This window comes from Bactrocera dorsalis, chromosome 1 (genome assembly GCF_023373825.1).
Source record: "Bactrocera dorsalis isolate Fly_Bdor chromosome 1, ASM2337382v1, whole genome shotgun sequence".
Lineage (NCBI taxonomy): Eukaryota > Metazoa > Arthropoda > Insecta > Diptera > Tephritidae > Bactrocera > Bactrocera dorsalis.
In genome coordinates, this window is record NC_064303.1 from 69,604,880 (window position 1) to 69,628,629 (window position 23,750).

At 36.4% G+C, this 23,750-nt stretch overlaps 2 protein-coding genes across 2 annotated transcripts in view; both read right to left on the bottom strand.

Moving 5' to 3' along the window:
* Positions 1–8,510: 8,510 nt before the first annotated feature.
* Positions 8,511–23,750, bottom strand: part of LOC125775553 (uncharacterized) — a 55,387-nt gene continuing 40,147 nt past the window's right edge. Inside the window, exon 2 of the mRNA XM_049446209.1 lies at positions 8,511–8,697. Coding sequence (XP_049302166.1) covers positions 8,570–8,697 — 128 coding nt within the window. The 3' untranslated portion in view covers positions 8,511–8,569. The remainder of the gene's footprint in view (positions 8,698–23,750) is intronic.
* On the bottom strand, positions 15,730–23,747 carry LOC125775426 (uncharacterized). Its single transcript, XM_049446042.1, has 2 exons — positions 23,241–23,747; positions 15,730–18,714 (listed from the first exon to the last, which is right to left on the bottom strand). The coding sequence occupies exon 2, from the start codon at positions 17,055–17,057 to the stop codon at positions 16,047–16,049; it is 1,011 nt and encodes a 336-aa protein (XP_049301999.1). The 5' UTR covers positions 17,058–18,714; positions 23,241–23,747; the 3' UTR covers positions 15,730–16,046.

A 23,750-nucleotide genomic window follows, 5' to 3' on the forward strand; every position in this document is an offset into this window, starting at 1 on the left:
ATGACGCTTCTAACGCGGTATGACATTAGCCGATTTGTCAGCGCTGTTAAAAGTTACAGCGTTGCCAGATGGGTCAACTTTAAATGGCCTACCCTGTATTCGATTTTTAAAATAGCTATTATTTTCACATTTTCGGTCCTATAGAATTACGATTCGGACTCAGTGACTATTTTTTGATGTTTTTCCTGTGAATAGAAAAAAATAAAGTTAATTTACCGTAACTTTTTTCAATTTTCCCATTTTTTCTTCATAATCGGTCACTATTTACATATGTAAATATTTTTTGTTTTCGCGTTTTTAAAACAATACAATTTATTTATTTATTAAATTATGTGCTTATAAATAAGAAAAATAAGGAATACATAAGAAATTGCAAATTTAGTTTTTTATACATAGATTGCATTTTTTTTGCACTTTGCTGTGTTCGATGCAAACCGGTTTTTTGCACTGGCCACAAACTTTGCGTGTTGAACGCTTCCTTTTGCCTTCTTCTTGATAGCACATATAGCAAGCACCTTTTATTTTCGAATGCCCACGATCATCTTCGTCTGGGACAAAATCATAATGCCTTTCGCTATGCAATGCATGAATAGGTACACCAACAATGCACTCAATTGCACTCTTTTTTGGAAAATATGAAATGACACGAGGAATCTGGGATCTTTTCAAAATTGTTGGCATACAAAGTTGTTCTGCTAATTGCTGCAAAAACAAACGACATGCACCTGTTTTGATGAATAGTACAAATATAAAACGTTCCTATTTACTACAAATGTTATGAAAAATAATTACCATTTCGGGATACAAATTGTAATGGAAAATTTTCTGTATATATTATATAGGTCGCAAGTGCTGAAATGTCCAGAATATTGTAAAATAGAGCAAGCGCCCAACAATGTGTTTTGCGTTTTGTGGAATACTGCCGTAGCATATGATCCATTACGTCAACACCTCCTTTCGTCTCGTTGTAAAATAAAATAACATTGGGATTTTGCTTTATACCCGAGATGGTGTCGTCACATGGCATTGTTGAAAGTAAAACAACGGCTTTGTTCTTTTTGGGAACATAGGAGCAAATTGTCTTGTTTTCTCCATATCCAAATATGCTCGAATGTTCCAACCTTTGCGGGGAGGGCTTGAACTCCGAGGGCAAGCATGCTTTGTTTTTTTTCATGGTTCCAACCAAAGACAATTTCCAGCTTGCAAGTGCATCTGCAAGTGGAAGACTTGTAAACATTGTGACATTTCATCCAGTATTTTTGTACTGTTCAACCAAATCTTTAACCACTCTTTGGTTTTTCCTCTGTCACTGCCCGATTTACCAGTATAAATTTTACCAGTCAGAGGGTAGTATGATTTCGCATCACATACCTACCATAGCTTTATGTCGTATTTGGCTGGCTTGGATGGAATATACTGCGTGAACTTGGTTCGGCCTCTAAAAGGAAAGAGCTGTTCATCCACAGTTATATTTTCGCGTGGTCTGTAGTTTTGGCGCAAATTGGCGTTAAGCATTTCGAAAATTTCGGAAAATTGGTGCAGCTTTGTCTGTTAAAGATCGCTGCTCTCTAGTATTTTGTTGATCAAAACGAATAAATCTTAAAATTAGTTTGAAACGTTTCGCTGACATAGCTTCCCGATACAAAGGAAATGCATTTTTTTGCCAAAGTGCTTCAAGTTTCTCATTGATGGCATTATGACTACCAAAGCTATTAGTATACCATAGAATGTGTTAAGCTCCTCTTCTGATACATCTTCCCAAATATATTTTCTAAAGATGATGTCAAACATATTTCTGCATGCGGATAGAAAGGCCATAATAATTATAATGTTAACTTACCTTGCACTGCTAACGCTTTCACTCGCTTCTAGTTTTTCGTACTCAGCCTTGCCTCTTTTGTTCGTATTTCGGCAAACAATTGTCTGTATTGTCGGATGCATTATAGCGTGAAATGTATCAAATATGCTCATATTTTTAGTGTTTGGATTGGGACCTATAAAACGACTTTCACGGAATATGTCTTGTTGCCGAAAGCGCTGAAATCCAGGCGGGCTTCTTTTCCATTTCGTCCCGTCTTTACCAAGAAAATAGCTTTCTTCATCAATGGTTGGCATATCTACTGCTTCCATTTCATCATCAGACTCCAAATCATTTTCCGAGTCACCTCCGTGACCCAGTTCCACTGGATGTGCCACCATTTCTGTATCAGAAGCATTGTCATTTAATTCGTTAACTTCTAATTGCATATCATCTTCATCAGGTACAGCACTCAGAGCATTGTCCGTTATCATTTCCTCATCCTCGGACTTCATTTCATTAACCAGATTTTCAAAATACTTTGTTTGCATATCATATGGAAGCCTGGGATATTTTAAACATACGTAGATACTAGCATTTAGTTATATCATAAAATACTTACCGGGACACTGATGAAGCACTCAACACTTTAAATTTACTATTATTGTTAGTTGCCATTTTCACTAAACACCTGTTGCTCAATGCATACACAATTTCAAAATGACACGCTTCAAAAGTTTAACAACCGAATTCAGTAGTACATATGTATTTACAAAAAAAACTATTACCGTTATTCCAAACATAGAATGCAAAAAACACACAAAATTTACTCTAGAAGAGACACTTTTGTCTTGAATAAAATAGCATGTGTCCAGCAAGACAAATATTATTCTTAAAAGTTACTCTCTTTCTCTCTCTAATTATTAGATTTTTACGGAATATCAACTTCTCTCTAAAATCTATATAAATAAAAATGAATCGCCAAAATGTATGTACGCTCATAACTTTCATACGACCGAACCAAATTTGATAATTCTTTTTTTAAAATGTTCGTTGAGGTTCAGAGATGGTTTATGCGGAGAAAAAAATTCGAATAATTGCCGGAAAACCCCTAAAAACAGCCCTTTTATTTTTCTCATACAAACGAATGAATGTTTGTTTTTTAGAACGCTAAGAGAACGGCTGAACCAATATTAATGAAATTTTCAAGAGAATGTTCTGTGTGAATCGGGGAAGGTTTAGAAACAAAAACCTATATGTCTTTCATGGGGAAAAGTCGGAAAATTGAAAAATTCCAAAAAGTTAATTATTTCCATACAAATTTTTACATTCAATTTTTTGTTTTGTTTTTCAATTATTTAAATCTTTCAAATTTGGCGTTTGCTTCAAAAATTTTTGAAAATTATTCAGTGAAAATGTTATGTGTGTTGCAAAGAAACAATTACAGATTGAAATTTGTTACGATGCCATGAAGAGGTCGCGCTAATATCGGTCGGCGTTCTTTTTGGCATCAATATACAAACATTAGCAGCCCAAGGCACATGTACGAGTACTCCCAGAATGCGATGCCGTACGTGCGGTATTATGCATCGCGGTCAATCAGCAAGCGATCGTCACGATGTCAAAGCAAGACTTTTCAAGCAACAGCTTCGATAGAGTTTATCTTGAAGCAACATATGTATATATGGTGCAGTCAGTTGCTAGATGTATTCTGTTGAGTGGCAAAAGAGAGTTTTGCCGCACGCACACATTATTCTTTGGATGATTGTTACACCAGATCAAATTGATGAAATTACGAGTATTTAATTATGCGGAAATTCCTGATGCTAAGAAAGAAGATCCAGTATTATACAAGTGATGAAAACCAATAAGGTTCATGGAACTTGCGGACACCACAATCCCACTTCGATTTGTGTGTAAATGCACGAAACAGTATCCACGTGCTTTTCTTTTGGAAATGATGGATATCCACTGTATCAGCGTCGCTCACCAGACGATAAGGGCGTGAGTTAGAGGCGTGAATATCGAAGTTGACAACACATGGATCGTACTATATTCACCATCATTATCTAATTCACATTCAAAACTCATATCAATGTTGAGTATTGCAGTTTGGTGTAATCGATAGAATACGTTTGTATGTACACCACCAAAGGAAGCAACATGGCGGTTATTAGTCTTGAACGATACGGTCGATACGTGAACTGCACTAAAGCGCTTTGTATTTACTTTTGCAATTCATGAACGTTTTCCGACTGTTGTGCATCTAGCAGTTAATTTAGAGAATGGCCAAATAGTGTATTTCAACCCTGAGAATACAATACAGCTGGTGGAAACACCGCCAGTAACAAAATTAACATTGACGAGTTTTTGCTCAACTTTCGCTAGTGATCCGTTTGCGAGAACATTGCTCTATTCGGAAATACCTTGATATTATACATGGAATGCATCGCCGGAGAAATAGTTACACAGAAAGCAAGGCCAACCAGAAGATGAACATCCAGGTGTGTTATCAACTAATACATTAGGACGAATTTACACAATCCACCCGAAAAATGACGATTGTTTCTACCTTCGGTTGCTATTGATTAATGTACGTGGTTCCACTTCATTTGAGTCATTGCGTACTGTGAATGATATGGTGTATGCAACTTTTTGAAAAGCAAGCCAGCAATTACAATTGCTGGAAAATGATAATCACTGGAATGCAAATGAAGTTCGCACACTTTTCGTGATAATCATTTCGACATATCAGCTTCAAATCCGCGTCTATTATGGGATACGAACAAAAATGACATTGCCGAAGACTTTTTACATCGTCTTCACTAAAAATTGGAAAGGGATCAATTTCGGTTGATACTTCCGATGGTTTGATAACAATCCATCTGCCGTTTATCGATTCACGAAAGATGAACTCATCACGAATGTGTATCCGAATATTGCCCAAATTATCGTAACTGCGATTCCCTAAGTGTAAGCGCAATGTTAGCTGCCAAAAATACCGATGTTGTTGACTTAAACTGGAAAATTCAAAAGACGGCGCCGTGAATTATCCAGTGGGGTTTCTAAATTCTTTGGAGAGGATTGGTATGCCACCGCATTATTTGCGTCTCAAAGTTGGATCTGTCGTTATTATGTTTCGCAATCTTCGTGCGCCGAAACTGTGTAATGGAACCCGACTGATTGTGATGCACCTATCGAATACAAGGGGCAGAATGCTTGATTCTACGAGTTCCTTTGAGTTCTATTGATTTGCCATTTTAGCTCAAACGGATTCAGTTTCCAGTAAAAATTGCATTTGAGATGACAATCATCATTACACAAGGATAGTCGCTATAAATGTATAGCATAAATTTGAAACTGCTATGTTTTTTGCATGGCCAAAAATACGTGGCGTGCTCACGAGTTGGAAAACTATCTTCTCTATACAGTTACGTATCGGAACAGAAACCAAAAAATGTTGTTTATCAAGCTTCGTTACATTGAAAAAAAAAGGAATAATAAATTTAACTTTCTTTCCATTTCAAAACACATAATTTCACACAGGAAGGCTGCGGGGTCAGCTAGTAACATATAAAAATGTACGTATTTACAAATGTAAATAGTGCCCGAAATCGTAGTAAAAAGTTGGTGCCCAAGTTAGGGTTAATTTCTGCTCGATTTTCACAGCAGAAGCCGTGGCAATATTCAAGGCGATGCTTTATTCCGTACGAAATAAAGGAAAATTTATAATTTGCTCTGACAGTATGTTTTCAAGCTATTAAGGGATGTAACCAAACCAACCCCGTTATTGAAAACATTCGAGACATTCTTATTTCACACCCCCAGAATATCAAAATCATGTGGATCCCCGGTCATGCAGATATAAAGAGCAACACGATTGCCGATAAGGTCGCTAAAGATATGGTTGTTACACCTACCATAACTTCCAACGTTCTTTTTAAAAGGGATATCTACTGGATTATAAAAAGGTAGCTTTTTACGCGCGGCTTCGCCCGCAGTAGAGCCATTAAATAAGTATGAGAGATAAAGTGTAAGGGTATAATAATAGAAATGAGTCAAAATGATAACTAAATTTTATTGCTTGGCTGAGATCAACAATTTTTAAAAATTCCTACAGACAATGAAGATTCAACACCTTAAAATATGCGTATTGAAATGCAACAACTAATGTTAAAATATATTTCACCGAACAATTTTAAAAAATAAAATACAAAGTATTAATCTAGGATATTTTTGTAGACCATGTTATAAGTTTTCCCGTCGGGTGCAAATATGTGTGAATTCTGGGCATTAGATGGGTTGGGTTTAGTATCGCGCCGGTTAATTTTGGTTCAATGTACCTAAACGAGAGAACCAAATTTGAAAATTTTAAACACGCGTGTATGCTTAAATTATCGCACTTTATTTTAAAACATATTTTATAAAAATTGGTTCCCAAATTTTTACAAAAAATCACTTTAAAAAATGCTATTTTTCGCAAATTTCTCAATATATGCTAGTGCATTTTCATCTGTTGTGCATTGTACCAAACCAATTATGGATACATTTTCACGCACATATATTACTTATGAATTATAAAAACCACTAGTAATGTTTTTAATTACTTTTGATTGTTAATTTCTTTGTAAATCTTTAAATAAAGTACACCTTTTCCTGCATTGAGTTCAATAATGCGAAAAACCAAAATGACTGAATAATTTGAACTGTCAAATTGCCGAGAAAGCACGAATAAAAGGGAATAAATTAAACCCAGTTAGCAATAAATGTATGAAGTGAACGCGAAAAGGTGTTCAATGCTAAAATACTGTGGATGGCGTAGCCGGTGTTGGACCGACCAGAGTTATTTTTTTTAATGCTCGGCCGAAGGCCGCCCACGCAAAAAGTAGTTCTATGCGAAAAAAAATTGATACACCCCGGTGTTGGACCGACCAGGGTTATTTTTTTGAAGCGCGGCCGAAGGCCTTGTTGCCTTGCTTATAGTAACAGCAAAGCTAAGCTTGACGGGAAACTGAACCCTTTTAAATTTGAATGGAAAGTCACTGGAAATAATTGGTATCCGCAGTATTATAACAATATTTCCCTTACCGACACCTGTTAAAATAGTAGCACCAGGTATGTTCTGTCCCAATTTTGTTATCCGAAGCTATGTTCCATTACATAGCAGAGGAGCATCTAGATTTCGCATAAGCATTACTGGTATATTTAGATTCAATTGAAGTTTATGTGATGGTACACCCTATAGTTCAAGTGAATTTAAAAACTCCACAGGATATGAAGTACTTAGTTCCGTATCTATAATTGTATCCATTGACAAATATTCCTTCATTTTTCCTTGAACCTCGTTTAAAATATCAGTGTTGATCCTATTAACTATTTCATTTCTTGGTGCTAATATTGCTCTTGCACACAACCACTGATCACTACGCAAATTTTGTTGCAATTCCGGAAAAACATTAGCAATGAAATCCACATCACTTTCTACTAAATTACAAAATTCTCTTGACAGTAATATATAGCCTTCAACGTCAACAGCTAAACAACCATCACCAATTTTCAACAACATTTCTGCGTAAAGTCCTGAATCCACGTCATTATGAAAATGCACTCTCATATTAGTTTTCAGGCGGAGTTTTTCAACTATTGACCATAAGCGTGGTGATTTAATGCACGCTTAAATTTCATCTGCTGGTGTCCCCCTCTGAATCACTGGGAGGGTTGGACGGAAATCACCAGTCAATAAAACTACCATGCCATTTTGGATATACCAGATTTTCGCTTCCGAGGCATTTTTTAAGAAAAGCAGAGTAAGATATAAAATAATAAAATGACTGCTAATCACAAAAATTACGAATTACCTAAAAAATTTTAATAGTTTTATACTACATGTAACGACAGAAGAAAATAACAAAAAATATAGAAAAATTAATATTATTATGTTAATACAACTCTAACAAATAATTTCGACCAAATTAGTTATCACAAAAACGGTATTCACGGACTTTTATTTAGATCATTAAAAGAGAAATAATTCTTTCATACATAACTTTTGTGTATCTTGAACCGCTTTCGCAGCGCAAGGAACGGAAGCCCTCAAAGATAAATAATTTCCCTCGTTTTACCACTGTTTCTTCGCAGCGTGATGCTATATAGCCTATAGCCTTCCTCGATAAATGGACTATCCAACACAAAAAGAATTATTCAATTCGAACCTGTAGTTTCGGAGTTTAGCGCGTTCAAACAAACAAACTCTTCAGCTTTATAATATTAGTATAGATGAGAGGCAAAAAAAATTGCTATCCGAGTGGAGCCGATATAGCCATCACCACTCCTCAATCAATCCCAGTCGCACAAAACCCTGCTTCTCTCCGACCATGCCGACAAACTACATAACTCCATATACCCGTCTCCGGCTTGGCCACACTATTATTACAACTTCTCATTTGCTTCAAGGCGCTACTCCTAGTTGCTGCCCGTTCTGCAACTTTTCACTCAGCATTAACCACCTCTTTGATTGCTGCCCGAAACTTGATGCCCAAAGACTACCATATTTCAATGGTATTAATCCTACACAGCTGTTAAAAAACCCGTTGGATAATAATATTAGCAGGGTATATAATTTCCTCAGAGATACCGACCTACTCCGACGCATTTGATACCGCCCTAGTCAACATTCCAGCCGAAAGCTAGCGCTGCGTTATCTTTAGTTTATGTAATAATTTTATTGTTAATTAAATTAATGAAATTTGTTTTTATTTAAAAGGCTCATATTTAATAAACATTTTGCAACATTTTCAAAAAAAAAAATATCAAAATGGCAGTCATTACGACGCCATTTCCGGCAGTCCCTCGGAAAAAAGGTGCATCCGCGTTGTCAGCAGAACTTCTTTCAGGATCATCTGAAATAAAAATAAAAAATACGTGTTTTAATAAAGACTACACTAGGTATTGGACGAAGGAAAAAAAAAGTGAGTGTACAGTCGAACCGGTAACTGCCTTCATCTTAAATAAGGGTGGAAAAATATCCTACGGTATAAACAGACTTATAATTTGCTGTGCAAAATGAAGTATTAAATTAAGATAATAGAATTTAGAACAAAAGCAATTATTATTCTTTACTGGCGTAAACGCCGGTACGTGATACCAAGTGGAGCCAGTTCCTTCTCTACCTGATCTCTCTAACGCTTTAACTAATTGAAATTTTTAATTATTAATTTTTACTAATTGAATTTCATCGTATACAGCTCATGGTTTCGGTTGCAGCTGTACGTAATGACCTTGAAAAGTTGTCCGAGTTCCTTCATACCGAGTTACTGATCAATGTTCCCAGAGAGCAGGAGTGCAAGTGGAAACCGTTTCGCTGTGGATTGTAATAGTGGCTTCCCGACGTCGTACCTTCCTTGTATTTGTTGACGTCAGTACAAAGGAGGGCGGGAATCTTCACTACAAACAGATAGTTGTCCAAGCTGATCTGAGGTCCTCGGAGCGTACGCTGGTCGAGGGCAATGTATGCATGTCGTCTATCTATCACAACATTGTTGATATAGTTTATAGACAATCGTATTTCGGGCCACTACGAAGCCGATCAGACTCAACCTTTTTGGAGAGGTTTCGCCATGGGGCTGTATTTTCCAACTGTTGTAGCAAAGATGCCTGCTTTCCTCACCCTGGCATTACAATCTTACACTGAATACGCACTCTTTTATATGGCCGCTGTATTAAGTGTCACAAGGACCTACGCGTCTTGTCCCGTTTAGCACATTTCGTGGATGGCGGATATGTCAATCTTTACTTTTGCGGCACCTTCCCAATTTAGGGACCGGATATTCCAGGTGCATGCTCTTAAATCATTGTTCATACTACGTTTGCTGTGGTCGTCTTCAAAAATGGGGTTGTCATAAGAGGCTGTTGTTTCTTTTTTATCGGGAGTCATTCTAAGTGGTGGGTCCCGAACCCAGCGCATAACCTCGCTAGATGAGTAGTGTAAAGTTTAAAATACATGTATACAGCGAGCCACTAGTTTCAAGACCGACTCGTACTGGCAGACGCACCTCTGGTGAAAAGACGATGCAATTGGTCTTAAGTGACCCCTTCAACCGAATATGTCGAGGGAGCTCCGCTGAAGCTTCCTCTTTTTTAGCCGTCACTCCAGGCACGACACAGGTTGGCTACCGCATCTTAAACAGAGATTACTCACGTTTCGGCGACGACGCAGAAGTAGGAATTGGGTATCGAACCCCTATATCTGCTTACCCGGAAGCCTGTACCCAACATCAGTGTTGCCAAAATCCCGGAATGTAACCTACGTACAACTTAATGCATGCGCGTTTTGTGTTGATACGAACCATATATTGTATGATATGAATTATTTTCAAGTGCATACATTTATAACGCTTAAATGTAATTTTAGAAACGCTTTTTTATCAATGCATACATTTATTTTCATAACTTTGCTTTCATTAAGTTTGTCATAAAAATCTGTACGATTTCATCAACTTTTGGTTGGTTGGCTCAATTTCCGGTTGAGCCTTGCTCCCGATTAGCACTGAACGGCACTGATATGGACCTACGTCAACCCTTGTGTGACCTCCATACATTGCAACGTTCTTTTTCAATATTACATATTTCATTTATTGGATCTGCTTTTTTAAAGCCTATCAATATGTTATAAAATCTTTAATCTATTTAAAAACTAGACACTCTCTTTTAAGGCGGTACTTAAATGCTTTTCTTATTTCGTTAGTAATTCTATTTACATGCTCTATTGTGTCATGTTTCGCACGAAATCCGAATTGATGCTTTGGTATTGTATTATTTTCGTGGAGGAAAGGAAACATCTTTGATAGTAATACTTTTTCAAATATTTTAGAAAGACAGGGTAGAAGACTGATTTGTCTGTATGAAAATGGCTGTGTTAAGTCGTCCGCAAGTTTATCTATCAAGATAGTCTGCGACTTTTTCCATGAAATTGGTTAGTATCCGAAACCAAAGAATTGCATTGTAGAGCAAAGAGAGCACTTCTACAGCAATATTTGGTAACTCAATTAGTATTTTTCGGTAATATTATCATGTTCTGGTGACTTTTTTGGGTTAAGTTATTTTATTATTCTAGTAATTTCAGAAGGTGAAGTCCTAAAAGACTCAAGTGACTCGTTAACTGTGTTGGGTAAGCTGGACAGCTCAAAGTTGATCTTTGGATAATTGGGTTGAAATACCTTTTCTAGAGGATTTGCAAAACAATAAGCCTTTTCCTCGTCAGTTCGAGCCGAATTTCCACTCAAGTTTCGTATACGTACTTATATTATAGTCAGTTGGCGGCTTCAAGGGCTTTTGGGCATTCCAAAGAGAATTTTGATTGTTTGAATTTGGACACAGCCTCTTTATATACATAACGGCATTGAATTCTTCCTCACGTTTAAGCGCTTTTTTAATTTACGTGCAGCAGATTTAAATTTAAGTCGAGTGGAAGGAGCAATTTATCTTCCATTCACGCCTTGCACACCTTTTATTCATTTACAGCTTTTCTATTTCTCTGTTAGTGATTTTTCTGGGACCAAGCGGCTTATATGTAGTATATGTTTGGTGTTGCTAAGACAGCAGCATTAGTAATTATATCATTGAATTCTCTTATGCTTTCGTCAAAATCTCTTCCTATATTTATTTTATACTCAACGATAATGTGGCTACTTTCGTATTTTTTATATTTTAGCCAATTTATTTTATGAGATATTAGACCTACTTTTGGATCAACGAATATGGGTTGTTCACATAACTTTATTAATACAGGAGAGTGATCAGAAGATAGATCAGCACATGCATCAGCTGTTATTTGCAATATATCTATATTCTTGATTATAACAAAATCAATTAATTGATTACGTATTTTGTTACGATCACTATACCAATATGTTGGCTTACCAGGAGATATTATTTCAAAGTTATTGTACCTATTTATAACAGTTTGGTAAGGCTGAGCTCAGGCTACTACCGGGATCACGGCTGGCGGAGAGTGGATGGTGAATTTTTGATGACTCATGCCCAGCTCTTGACCGATGCTACGGCTGCTACTATGCCGGTCTCTTTCGATCAATTCAGCGATTTTATCGCAATTTTCGACGACAGGCCTTCCGGAACGTGGCGCATCTTCGACCACCTCTACACCAGAACGAAAACGTTGAAACGATCGTTGTGCGGTGGAAATGGAAACTGTATCGGGTCGATAAACTGCACAAATTTTATTGGCGGCTTGAGATGCATTTTTGCTTTTATCGTAGTAGTACTGTAAAATATGCCGTATTTTCTCTTTATTTTGCTCCATGTTTGCGACGCTATAACTCACGAACGACTTAAAAGAAACGACAATCAATCAAACACGTGTTAGCGCGTGAAATGAGCTTTCCAGAAAGGTATAGCATGACCTGATGCGACTAGAACTACGCGCTGTCACCGCCAACTAGCGAAAATACGGCAAGACTTTTTTGACAACCCAATATAATGCTCAATGAGGATAAGGCTGACATACTGATGCGATAGGCATGCATAAATCGTCTGGGTTAACTGCAGGCTGCGACTGAAAGAAATCCCAAAAAGATGCTTTTGCTGCTTTGGACCAGGGCACTTAACCTGGGACTGCAAAGGACCCAATAGAAGGGGATATGGTGCTTACATAAAATGAGGCCAACCAGGTCACAAATTGAAAGAGTGCACAAAGCCTCCCTCATGCTGTCTCTGCGTGGAAACTAAACACGAAAAAGTTGACATTTCTCGGGCTCCGCAAAATGTATGGTATATGGGAAATAACAAAACAAATGAATATCCTACAGGCCAATATGCATAGATGCAAGGGTGCTGACGCACTATTCTCGTAAATCGTGATGGAAAAGGTCTACGAGTTAATCATCATAAGCGAGCAATATAAAAAGAAAGAGAGAGGTGCCTGGCTAGAAGATAGCAGCTCGACTGCCGTTATATGGCTACCACCAGGGAGTAACGCAATCACTGTAAACAAAGGGAATGGCAATGGTTTTGTCTGGGCCAAATGCGACCTTTTTACAGTAATTAGCTGCTACTTGACGCTAAGCGATAGCATACAGTAATTTCAAGATAAGCTTGACAATAGTGAGGACACAGCCTGGTCTATAGAAGGTCAACTAATTATCGCCGGAGATCTAAATTCCAAAACCGTATAGTGGGGTATGCCAAACACGGAAACAGATCAACTAATTATCGCCGGAGATCTAAGTTCCAAAGTCGTAAAGTAGGTATGCCAAATACGGACTCGAGAGGAAAACGCATTCTAGAAATGGCTGCGTGCCTAAGTCTAATAGTGCTCAACACAGGAAATGCAACCACGTTTAGAAGACCGGGACGCGAGAAAACTACACCAGACATTACTCTATCATCAGAACGCTTGGCAGGCTCAATAAAGAAGGCTCAATAAAGAAATGGAAAGTCCTGGAGGATTACACTGGCAGCAATCACCAGTACATTTCCTTCACTATCGATACTAGAACAAAGGCTAACCAGTACAGTAAAAACACTGCAACACGGAAGTGAAACATTTCGAAGCTAAATACTTCGAAATTGATCTCCGCAATAGACGACCAAAACCCAGCTAGCAGCTCCCCAAACAATGCAAGAAAAATTTTCGAGCACACAACGCTTAATATTATATAACAAGATTCTGTAAAAAATCGATGCCCAAGGCTTCCCACAGCAAACATAAGGCAGCAGTTTACTGGTGGACTGAAAATATCGCCCAACTCCGACGCACATGCCTTCGGCTTCGCAGATCCTTCACGAGATCCAGGCGGAGAGGAGCTGCATCCGAAGAAGCCAAGCAATACAAAGCAGCAAAAAGGGAGCTGAAGCACACCATCGACGACACAAAGAAGAAAAAATGGGAGAAACTACGCGAGGATATAAACATAAACGTCTGGGGACTCGGATAGAAAATAGTTGTGAAGAAACTCGACACTACTTAGTTACCTGCAAGTGGCATCTATCGCTGCTGTGACGATAGCACCGTTGATGCGGAAGCCATTTCCCACCCCCTCACCCGCAAAAACCAAAAAAAAAAAATTATTTATAAGAGTTTTATACATGAGCCTTCTAAAAAACTTTAAGAACTCGCAATAGAGGTCTTCAAGGATATGACACAAGTCAAAGACCTAGCACAAGCATTTACTTTTGAAATTAGAGACCAAAGACAGCCGAAGAAGTAGAAATATCGATATGTGAAAAATGTCCTGGCGAAGACACCATAGAATACAGTGTTATTAATTCCTTGCGACGACTTAAGGACGTGACACTAGTTGCGTTCACTAGTCTCCTTTTGGCAATTTCAACCAAACTCCTCGGCGCAAATAAGATAATAGTAGTTTGAGTGAATTGTAGCAATTGCAATTGAAGACAAAGATTCAAAATCTGCAATTTGGACTTTTAGCAATATTCCACTTAAAAACCCCCAAAATATTAAAGAATACAAGGGTAAAGAATATACATTTCTATAATTGCTACGTCGGCCCTAGCCTATCCTTTACAGAACTGTAGGAAATACGTTTTAGGCACCGCTAGTTATTGCTGGCGATTTTAATGCATGGTCGGATGAATGGGAAAGTATAATCACAAATGCGTAGGGCACAGCCCTACTATCATCATTTACAAACTTTGATTTAATACTTTTTAATAACGGATACAAGCCAACATTTATGAAAGGAAGAGTGTTAGCGTGTGTGTGTCTTACCTTCGTAAGCTCGTCGGTAGCAACCCAAACTTGATGAACATTTCAGACAATTATACACATAACGACCATCAAGGTATACTTTTCAAAATCAACAATGGAATAAGCAAACTCTGGTATTTCTGCACTTAAAAGTAAAATAAGACGCTGGAAAACAAAAATCTGAAAAAAAGATATAGAATATGCCGTGAAAAGAGTTAACCCTTGTGTTGCCACCCGGGTACCCGGGTACCCACCGGGGTGTATTTTGTTGAATAATATTTTTTCTAAAAAGGATAGGCTAAAATCCTCTTGGATCCCCATGGTTTAACCGATTATCTAGCGAATTGAGCATTATAAATAGCTCAAATTTTTTTCTAACTTCAGAAATATTACATTTGAAAATTGAAACACGTCTCAGCCACCCGGGTACCCGGGTACCCCGACAGAAATTCGGCGCATTTCGTGTAATACATTATGATTATAATCTTATTTTACATCTAAAAGGAGTAAATAAGTATCTGTATGATAACTATAACAAATTATGTTAATTTTTAAATATTTATTGATAAAATATACTGTATATAATAATAATAATAATTTTGTTTTGCGACATGAAGTTATTAAAAAATTAATGATTTTTTTTGCTTTTTGCACAGTGAAATATAAGTGATAATTTGAGCAAGTAAATTTTAATAACTAAATTTTAAGAATTAATTAAAAAACGTAGAAAAATTAAAAATTACTCATTGCAATGTAAACATTTAGAAATGTTCACCGAAAGCTGATCGCATACGGGCTTATCGCACTCAATGCAGGATTTCCGTGTCTTTCGTCGTTTGCGAATAGGCTGCTTGTTACAAATATAAAAAGATCCAATAACAGCTATTCTCCCAGTAGCGTCTCAACGTTGATCATTTCTGGGTACCACCCAGAAATTGGCCTTTCAAAGAAACTTTCGACTGCGATTTTGGTAGAGTGCTTTCGCATTATTTACTGATTCGGGGCTTGCTCTTCGATCATCGGCGTTGCTTATTCTTCTGACAATTGTCGAAGGAAAAGTCTTCGTATGTTTGTTTTCTTGCGAAGCATGCTGTTATTCTCATAGTAGATGACATAAGCAGCTACACCTGCAATGTCGAGGATGTTGAAAAAGAAAGCCAGCGGCCATCTACACGTTCGCCGTTGGGGGGAGTACCTCGAACATATTTGAGTTCGCCTTTTTTAAGTAGGTTTCTTTCCATACTTAGAAACTGCTGAATTGCAGAGGTGCGAGAGTGACTTAAGGCGAGTGTGTTAGGAAATTGTTGCTTAAGTGGTAGTCGTACGACGTGCCGACCATTTTCTGATCTAGTAGTTGTGGCTTTGTAAAAATCCTCACTATACTGATCTTCAGGGGTTGTGACTGATATGGGGGGGGGAGTTCTTCTAGTTCCCAAAATTTTCTCAATTGTGAATTGAGGTACTCATTTGAGACTTCCTCAACTTGAGTTGTCAATGTTGTAACTGGTTCCGCAACTAGTCCGCTTAGGCCCATCCGAAAATGGTATTTTGCGCCAGAAGTGTTTTGGTAATTTTCTCAATACCTTGGAGAATAATTTGTGGTATGAGATCGCTGCCTAATAGGAGATCTATTTGTGCGGGGGTGTTGCAGTTTGGGTCTGCTAGCTTTAGGTGTGAAACCTTTTGCCAATGCTTGCTATTTATATGATAGCTTGGTAGCATGTTGGTTAATTGCGGTAAGACAATAGCTTCTGCTTGTATGCGCTTATCCGCTTTTTGGGAAAAGAGGGTAATGGGGCAGATTTTATTTGAGTTTTGAACAACTCTTCCGCCCATTCCCGTGATTTCAAAGTTGTCCAGTTTTGTTGGCAACTGTAGCCTGTTTTGTGCCCTAGACGCTATAAATGAACGTTGTGATCCTTGGTCTATTAAGGCTCTGAGTTTAAACAGTTCTCCTCGGTGTTCGATGGAGACAACTGCTGTGGGTAATAATACCCTACTGTGATTTTCGCTATGTAGCGATTGACTTTTTAAGGCCTTTGAGCAGCATGGTGCTTCTTGGCAGTTTTCAGAATTTGTCGTTGCAACTAATCCTGTTGCTCTTTTTACGTTTGCGCTGTTTGGGGGTGAGCTGGAAAAATTGGTTATATGTAACATTGAATGATGTCTTTTATGGCAGTAAACGCAATTAAATTTGCTTTCGCAATCTTTAAGCGTATGCGCATGTGACAGACAGTTGGTACATAATTTTTTCGTTCTTACGAAATTGTTTCGATCGCTAACATTCATTTTTTTTTTGAATTTTTCGCATAATTTTAGTTTGTGACCTCCTCTACAAACTTCGCATGACGTTTGCTTATATTGTTCGGATGTGAACGATTGATTCTTAGAAAAGCTTCTAGTTAAATTATTGTGACTACTTGCTTGGGGTCTATTGAAGCTTCTATTGAGGTCGTTTTGAACGTTTTTCGTTCTGACTAGTTTTTTATCTACCCTTTCTGCAATTTCGTATTGGGTAGTAAGAAATTCTTTCATTTGCCACGTTGGGCACTTTCTTCGCGATGAGAGCGATTGCTCCCACAAAAGTAACGATTTTTCTGGTAATGCAGCTGTGCATATATTTACCAGAATGGGGTCCCAATTATTCTCGATAAAACCGACAAACAATTTGAAACAGTGAATTGAAGCTTTATGAACTCTTCACTTGTTTCTTTTTGAATTTTTGGTAAATTCATTAATATCGTCACCTGTTTGTCGACCAATATTCTTTCGTTTTCATAACGTGCTTTTAGAGCTTCCCAAGCAAAATTAAAATGTTCGTCATTGAGAGCGAACTGTTTCACTATTACGCCTGCCTGACCTTTGGTTTTGTATCTGAGATGATACAATTTCTTCGCTTGTGACAATTTGGGATGGTTTATGTACACAGCTGTAAACATGTCCCGGAAGGACGGCCACTGTTCATAACCAGCATGAAATATATCTGTGTCGCATACTGGCACTTTAAGGTGAATGCCTGAACTTGCCTCTTGGGCTTGTCTTTGTGGCAGCTCTACTCTCGGTTGTGGAGTAGGTGCAATTGCTTTTAATAGCTTTAGTTGATCAGAAATCATTGCCTTTGTGTCTTCGAACTGGTCTAGGCAGTGTTCATACTTGGTGTATGCCGAGGATTTAAAATTTTCCGGTAGATCTGAGTCGCCAGATTCTACGATTGCGTCATATGCCGCTTGGAGACGTGTCCAGAAATTGTCTAAATTATCTTTCTTGATTTCTAAGACCGATTCAGAATTGTCTTGAATCGGTGAAGATGAAAATTGAGTGCAGTATCGTATCAAACTGTCACTCAGCAATGAATTTTGTATAAGAAATGTCTTTACCCCTCTTTAATTTTGTAGCACTTTGCTTTGAGCGTGTAGCTTCTGCCGGTGTACATGGACTTTTATCGTCTGAAATCATTTTTGGAACTTTTAGCAACTGAGTTTTTTTAGATTCCTTTGAGTCTGAGCTCATTTAAAAGATGTATAGAATGAATCAAAACGTCTTAGTGAAAACTAGACTAGTAGATGTTTAGAAAAGTATATAAAGTATACTAGTATATAGTATATAAAATGTTGAATAGAAGACTCTTTTGTATGTAAGAGTTTCAAAAAATCAATAAAACCAATGGCTGTTTGATAAACCGAGATTTCAAAATATTTTAGTATATATGTATTTATGCGATTATACCAGAACTCTTTTAAGTAAATAAGAGTTTGGACCGAAACTGATATAAAGATAAAGCTTTACGTGTTTGATAATATATGTAATCGCGAACTCTTTTAAGTTAATAAGAGCTTTCAAATGAAATAAATAATTAATCGCTTAAATTTGATTTAATTATTTATTAACGACCGGAAATATTTTATGTATTTTATTATTTTATGTATATATATATAATGAAGTATTATTTTGGAAAATAATTGACACTGTTGTTTCAGCTAAAATTAAGAGTTTTTTATTTAATTGTACACTATTTACATTTTATTTTACCTAAAATTAAGAGAAACGACATTTAATGCCAATTATTCGTCTGTTTTATTTACAGTGCTTCTATCGTCTGTTCCTTTGTATACGCATTTTTATACCTGTTCGATTATATCTTAAGTCTAGTTTTATCCTGTACCTAGTGACATCTACAGTCGCATTTTTATACCTGTTCGATTATATCTTAAGTCTAGTTTTATATTGTACCTAGTGACATCTACTGTTAGTAGATATAGATAGATATTCTTTCTCCTTTTCATTACATCTCCCCCCCTGACTCATCTTTAGGAGCTGGTAGTAGTTTTGATACATGGAATAAATTTGATTCCGCTTTTTTATATCCTGTACTTATTTTAAAGATACATTTTGATATTTTTTCAAGTATTTCAAAAGGACCGCTTCTGATTTCGCTTAATTTCTTTCTATTCAGTTTGTTGCCGTTTTCTACAAATACTTTTTCTCCGATCTTAAATTCATACCCGACTCTTGATTTATCAAACAATTTCTTATTATAATTGTGGGACCTTTGACTATTTGTAAACGCGATTTCTCTATCATGTTTTAGGTCTTTATGTTCTTTATCCAGCTCTTTTGGCAGAATTTTTACATCGTTACCCTCTAACAAATACATATTTTGGACTGAATTTTGTCACGGAATGCACCGTTTCGTTGTAACGCTTTATGCATTCGTGAGCTATTGTTGTCCACGCAGTTTTTGTTTCCCCTTCATTATATTTACATCTTATCCTATTAATCAGCGTTTGATTTAGTCTCTCATTTAGGCCGTTAGAAAAGGGAGTATCAACCGAAGTGAATATTATTTTTATGCCTTTTTTCTGTAGAAACTCTTTAAACTCTGTAGAGTTTATTCCAGGGTATTGATCAGCTAGTATTATTTCAATTTTGTACGATTTTATTACATTTTCTACGAGTTTTGTGAAGTCTCTTGCCGATTGAGTCTGTGATGTTAAGATATAGGCATATCGCGTGAAATGGTCTGTTAGAAGATGCAAATATCTCTTCGTTGATCTAGAACCGCCGAAACCACCAATTGTATCTATGGATACTATTTCAAAAGGATTTTCTGCTGGTCCTAAATGAGACATTAATCCAAACTTTTCCTGGCCTCTAGTCTTATTTTTTATGCATATAGTACATTTCTTACAACTCTCTTTTATGTGTGTTGTCATATTTTTAAACGTGACGTACGGGCTTATTTTGCTTTTTATTTGTTCTCTACCTATGTGACAGTAATGGTTATGAATTTTCTTTATTAATGCAACGCCCATGTTTTCCGATAGCAGAATTTTGTTTGTCTTTTTTACGCATTTATAATATATTTTATCTGTTAGTACCAATTTTCCTCTTTTTGTTTGTAAATCTGGGTTTTCTTTCTGGTCTTCCAAGATTTCGTTTAAGCTAACGAGATTCACGATTTTTAGGATTTTGTCTTCTTCCTCGGTTGGTTCGAGAACTGGATTCCGACTCAAACAATCGGCTTCAGTATTATATTTTCCCGGATTATATTTGATATCAAAATTGTACTGTGATAAAAAGAGTGTCATGCTTCCGAGTTCTTCATCTGTTCGTGATTTTACATTTACTTGCAACAGAGGTTTGTGGTCAGTAAAAATAGTGAATCTCTTTCCCATTAGTCGGTATTGCCAGTATTGTATAGCCTCCTTTATAGCTAAACATTCTAAGTAAATAGCTTTCTTTTGGGTTTGACTTTTTGTCAGTTTTTTCGAAGAGTATGCAATAGGTTTTTCGTCCCCATTTTCTTGTGGTTGTTTTAGAATCGCTCCGAGTCCTTGTATGCTTGCGTCAGTGTATATGTGTATTTGTTTATCTGGATCGAAGATCCCCAACACTGGTTTTGAGCATAGAAGGTTTTTTATATCATTAAATGAGTTTTGACATCTTTCTGTCCATATAAATTTTTGATCTTTTCGTAATAAATTATGCAAAGGTTCCAGAATCTTTGTGCTATCTTTGATATATTTGTGATAAAAATTTATTTTCCCAAGGAATTGACGAATATTTTTCCTAGTTTTTGGTGTCGGAAAGGCCTTTATAGCTACTAAATTATCATTTATTGGATATATATTATTATTTTCTATTATGTGGCCCAAGTATTTTACCGAACTTTCCGCAAACGTGCATTTTGAAAATTTAAGTCTAAATCCTTCCTTCAATACAGCCTCCAGCAATTGCCCGACGTGATTCACATGTTCATCGAAACTTTTAGAAAAAACAAGAATATCATCAATATAATTTACTGTGAAATCCGTTAGTTTATTTTTCCTAATAATGTTACTTAATATCCGTTGAAAAATTGCTGGTGCTGTTTTCAGGCCAAACGGTAAGCAGGTCCATTGAAAGTGACCCTCTTGAGTTACGAAAGCTGTCTTTTGCCTATCTGTAATCTTTAGGAGAATTGACCAAAAAGCAGAATTTATATCTAATTTTGTAAAATATTTACAATTTCGCGCTTTTTCCATTATGTCCTCGATTAGAGGAAAAGGTTGAGATTCAGGTATTACGATTTTGTTCAATTCCCTAAAGTCTATACACAGTCTAGATTTCGTCCCTTCGTCCCGTTTGTATGCCAATGTGACTGGGGCAGAAAAGGGGCTATATGATTCCTCGATCAGGTCTCTTTCTAACAGCTTCGCTATCTGCTCCTCTATTTCTTTTTTATCATCTATAGTACACCTATATGGACGTTTACTGGGGTATTTTTCAACGACTAGATCTATGTGAGCTTCATAGTTCCTCACTGTCCCTATATCGTATTTATCTTTGGCAAATACACTTTTGTATCGTTCAACTAATTTATTGATTTCTTTTTTTTCTTCACATAATAAGTGGTTAATTTGAATTTGGAAATTTTCTTTTACTATATGTTCATTGAAGTTTATAACAAATCTCATATCATTATTCTTTTTTATCGTTTCTTTTGAAATATTTTCTTGGTTATCAATTTCTTTTGTGTTCAAACAACTCTGTTTGACGTTTAAATTCTCGTCATGAGTCAATTTGAATTCTTTTATTGAATCTAAACCAAGTAGGAGATCGTATTTGAAATTGATATCATCAACAACAAATATTTTAATTTTTTTTTCCATTTCGAAAATTTTAAGTTTTACCTCTATCCAACCTTCGGCTTTCTTTACACCACTGATTGTTTGTAAATTATTAGTATTATTTCCCTGATTATTGACTACGTTCTTTTTTTTTAAGAATTTTGAATTGATTAATGACACGTTTGATCCGGAATCATAGATTCCGTCCAATTCAAGGAAATCATTAAGTAATACTTTTATTTTAATCAGTGGTGTCAAGATTAGTTTTTTGGACTATCGTGTTCTAGTTCTACCTCTAATTCCGCGTTATTGACATGTTTGATTTTTCCATTTTTTTGTTCTCCATTTTCTCTATTCTTGAACCAGCAGTTCGATTCCGAGTGGCGCCGTCCGGGCTTATTATTTTTTTCACATATTGTGCATGCACTTTTCTCAGGTTTGGTCTTCTGGGTGTCGGGTTTTCGTTCTTTTTTTTTCTCCGCTAGGTGTTCCAGTTTTCCTAACGCGCCGAATAAGTTTTCAGTTTTTTTCAATGATTCACGATCTAGCTTATCAGTAATAAAGTTTGGCAGAGCTGTTGTAATCAGGTCGATCAGCATTCCCGTGTCCGTGGTTTTACGAATTTCTAATAATAGTCGCTCTTTTTTTACCGCAAAGTCTACCAGAGACCCCGAATGGTATTTATACCCCAATGCATACCTGACAGGTGCCCAACCCTTACTTGCGTAGGTTTCGATAAAATTGTTTTTCCAATCTGCCCAATTTGAATTTATGGTCAATTTGAGCATCATGGACAAGTACCAGTCAAGACACGACCGGTCTAGAAATAATTTAAACATCTCAATCATCTGATTTTCTTTTACCTCCAATCTTCTGCATTCAGTTTCGAATTCTCGTATCCACTGCTCTGCATTTGGGTTTCTGTTCGAAAATTTATCTATAACGAATTTCTCAGCTTTTTTACTTAAATTCTCTGTGGTGTTCTTCTTTTTTTCAACAAGTAGTTGTTTTAAAAGGTCTTTTAGTAACCCTTCTTCTGGCTCAACCTTGTCTTGGATTTGTTCAAGGAATGTGTCCCCAAAAAGCATATTTCCTGCCTTATCCATATAGCATTGGTTTAGCTCTGGGGTCAATAAAATCCAAATGCTCCGTTTTTCATGTCGTTTCGTCAACGTTTCCTTTACTCTTGCGAACTCACTCGTTCCTTTTAATGTGGTATGGAGTGAGGTAGGTTGTTGATCTTCTGGGATCTCAAATTTTTCTCCCAATGTATTTTCTATTTGGGTTACAGCCATGAAATTACTCTTACCTCCTTGTGCGGCTTTGATAACGAAGGTAAATTTCAACTTTTCCATTATGATTATATTCTCCTTTATTTTTGGTTATGTTATGACGAAAATGTCGTTTTATAATGAAGTATTATTTTGGAAAATAATTGACACTGTTGTTTCAGCTAAAATTAAGAGTTTTTTATTTAATTGTACACTATTTACATTATTTACATTTTATTTTACCTAAAATTAAGAGAAACGACATTTAATGCCAATTATTCGTCTGTTTTATTTACAGTGCTTCTATCGTCTGTTCCTTTGTATACGCATTTTTATACCTGTTCGATTATATCTTAAGTCTAGTTTTATATTGTACCTAGTGACATCTACTGTTAGTAGATGTACAATGAATGGAAAGAATATCCTTTTCATTACATATATATATTTTTATATATGTATATATTTGATGTTCAAATGTCCTATAGGGTATACCTATACCCTGAGCGCTCGTTTTAGAGATCACTGCACTTTGTACATATGCATGTATGTACCTATGTATTACGCTTTTGGTTTTTTACACAATCCTGCTTGTTTTTGTTGCACAAAAATCAAGGGGTATTGCGGGAATACGCCAATGTGGACTTTGAATATATTTTATACGCAATCCTGCTTGGTTTTGTTAGACGAAAACCAAGGGGTATCGCGGAGCATATGCCAATGTGGACTTTGAAGCAATTAGCGTATCTACATACATGACAATACACTTTTATACAAATTTTAAATGTTACAACAATTTTTTTTTTGTTATATGTATTTATTGTTATATATTAATATTCCTCTGCGAATGG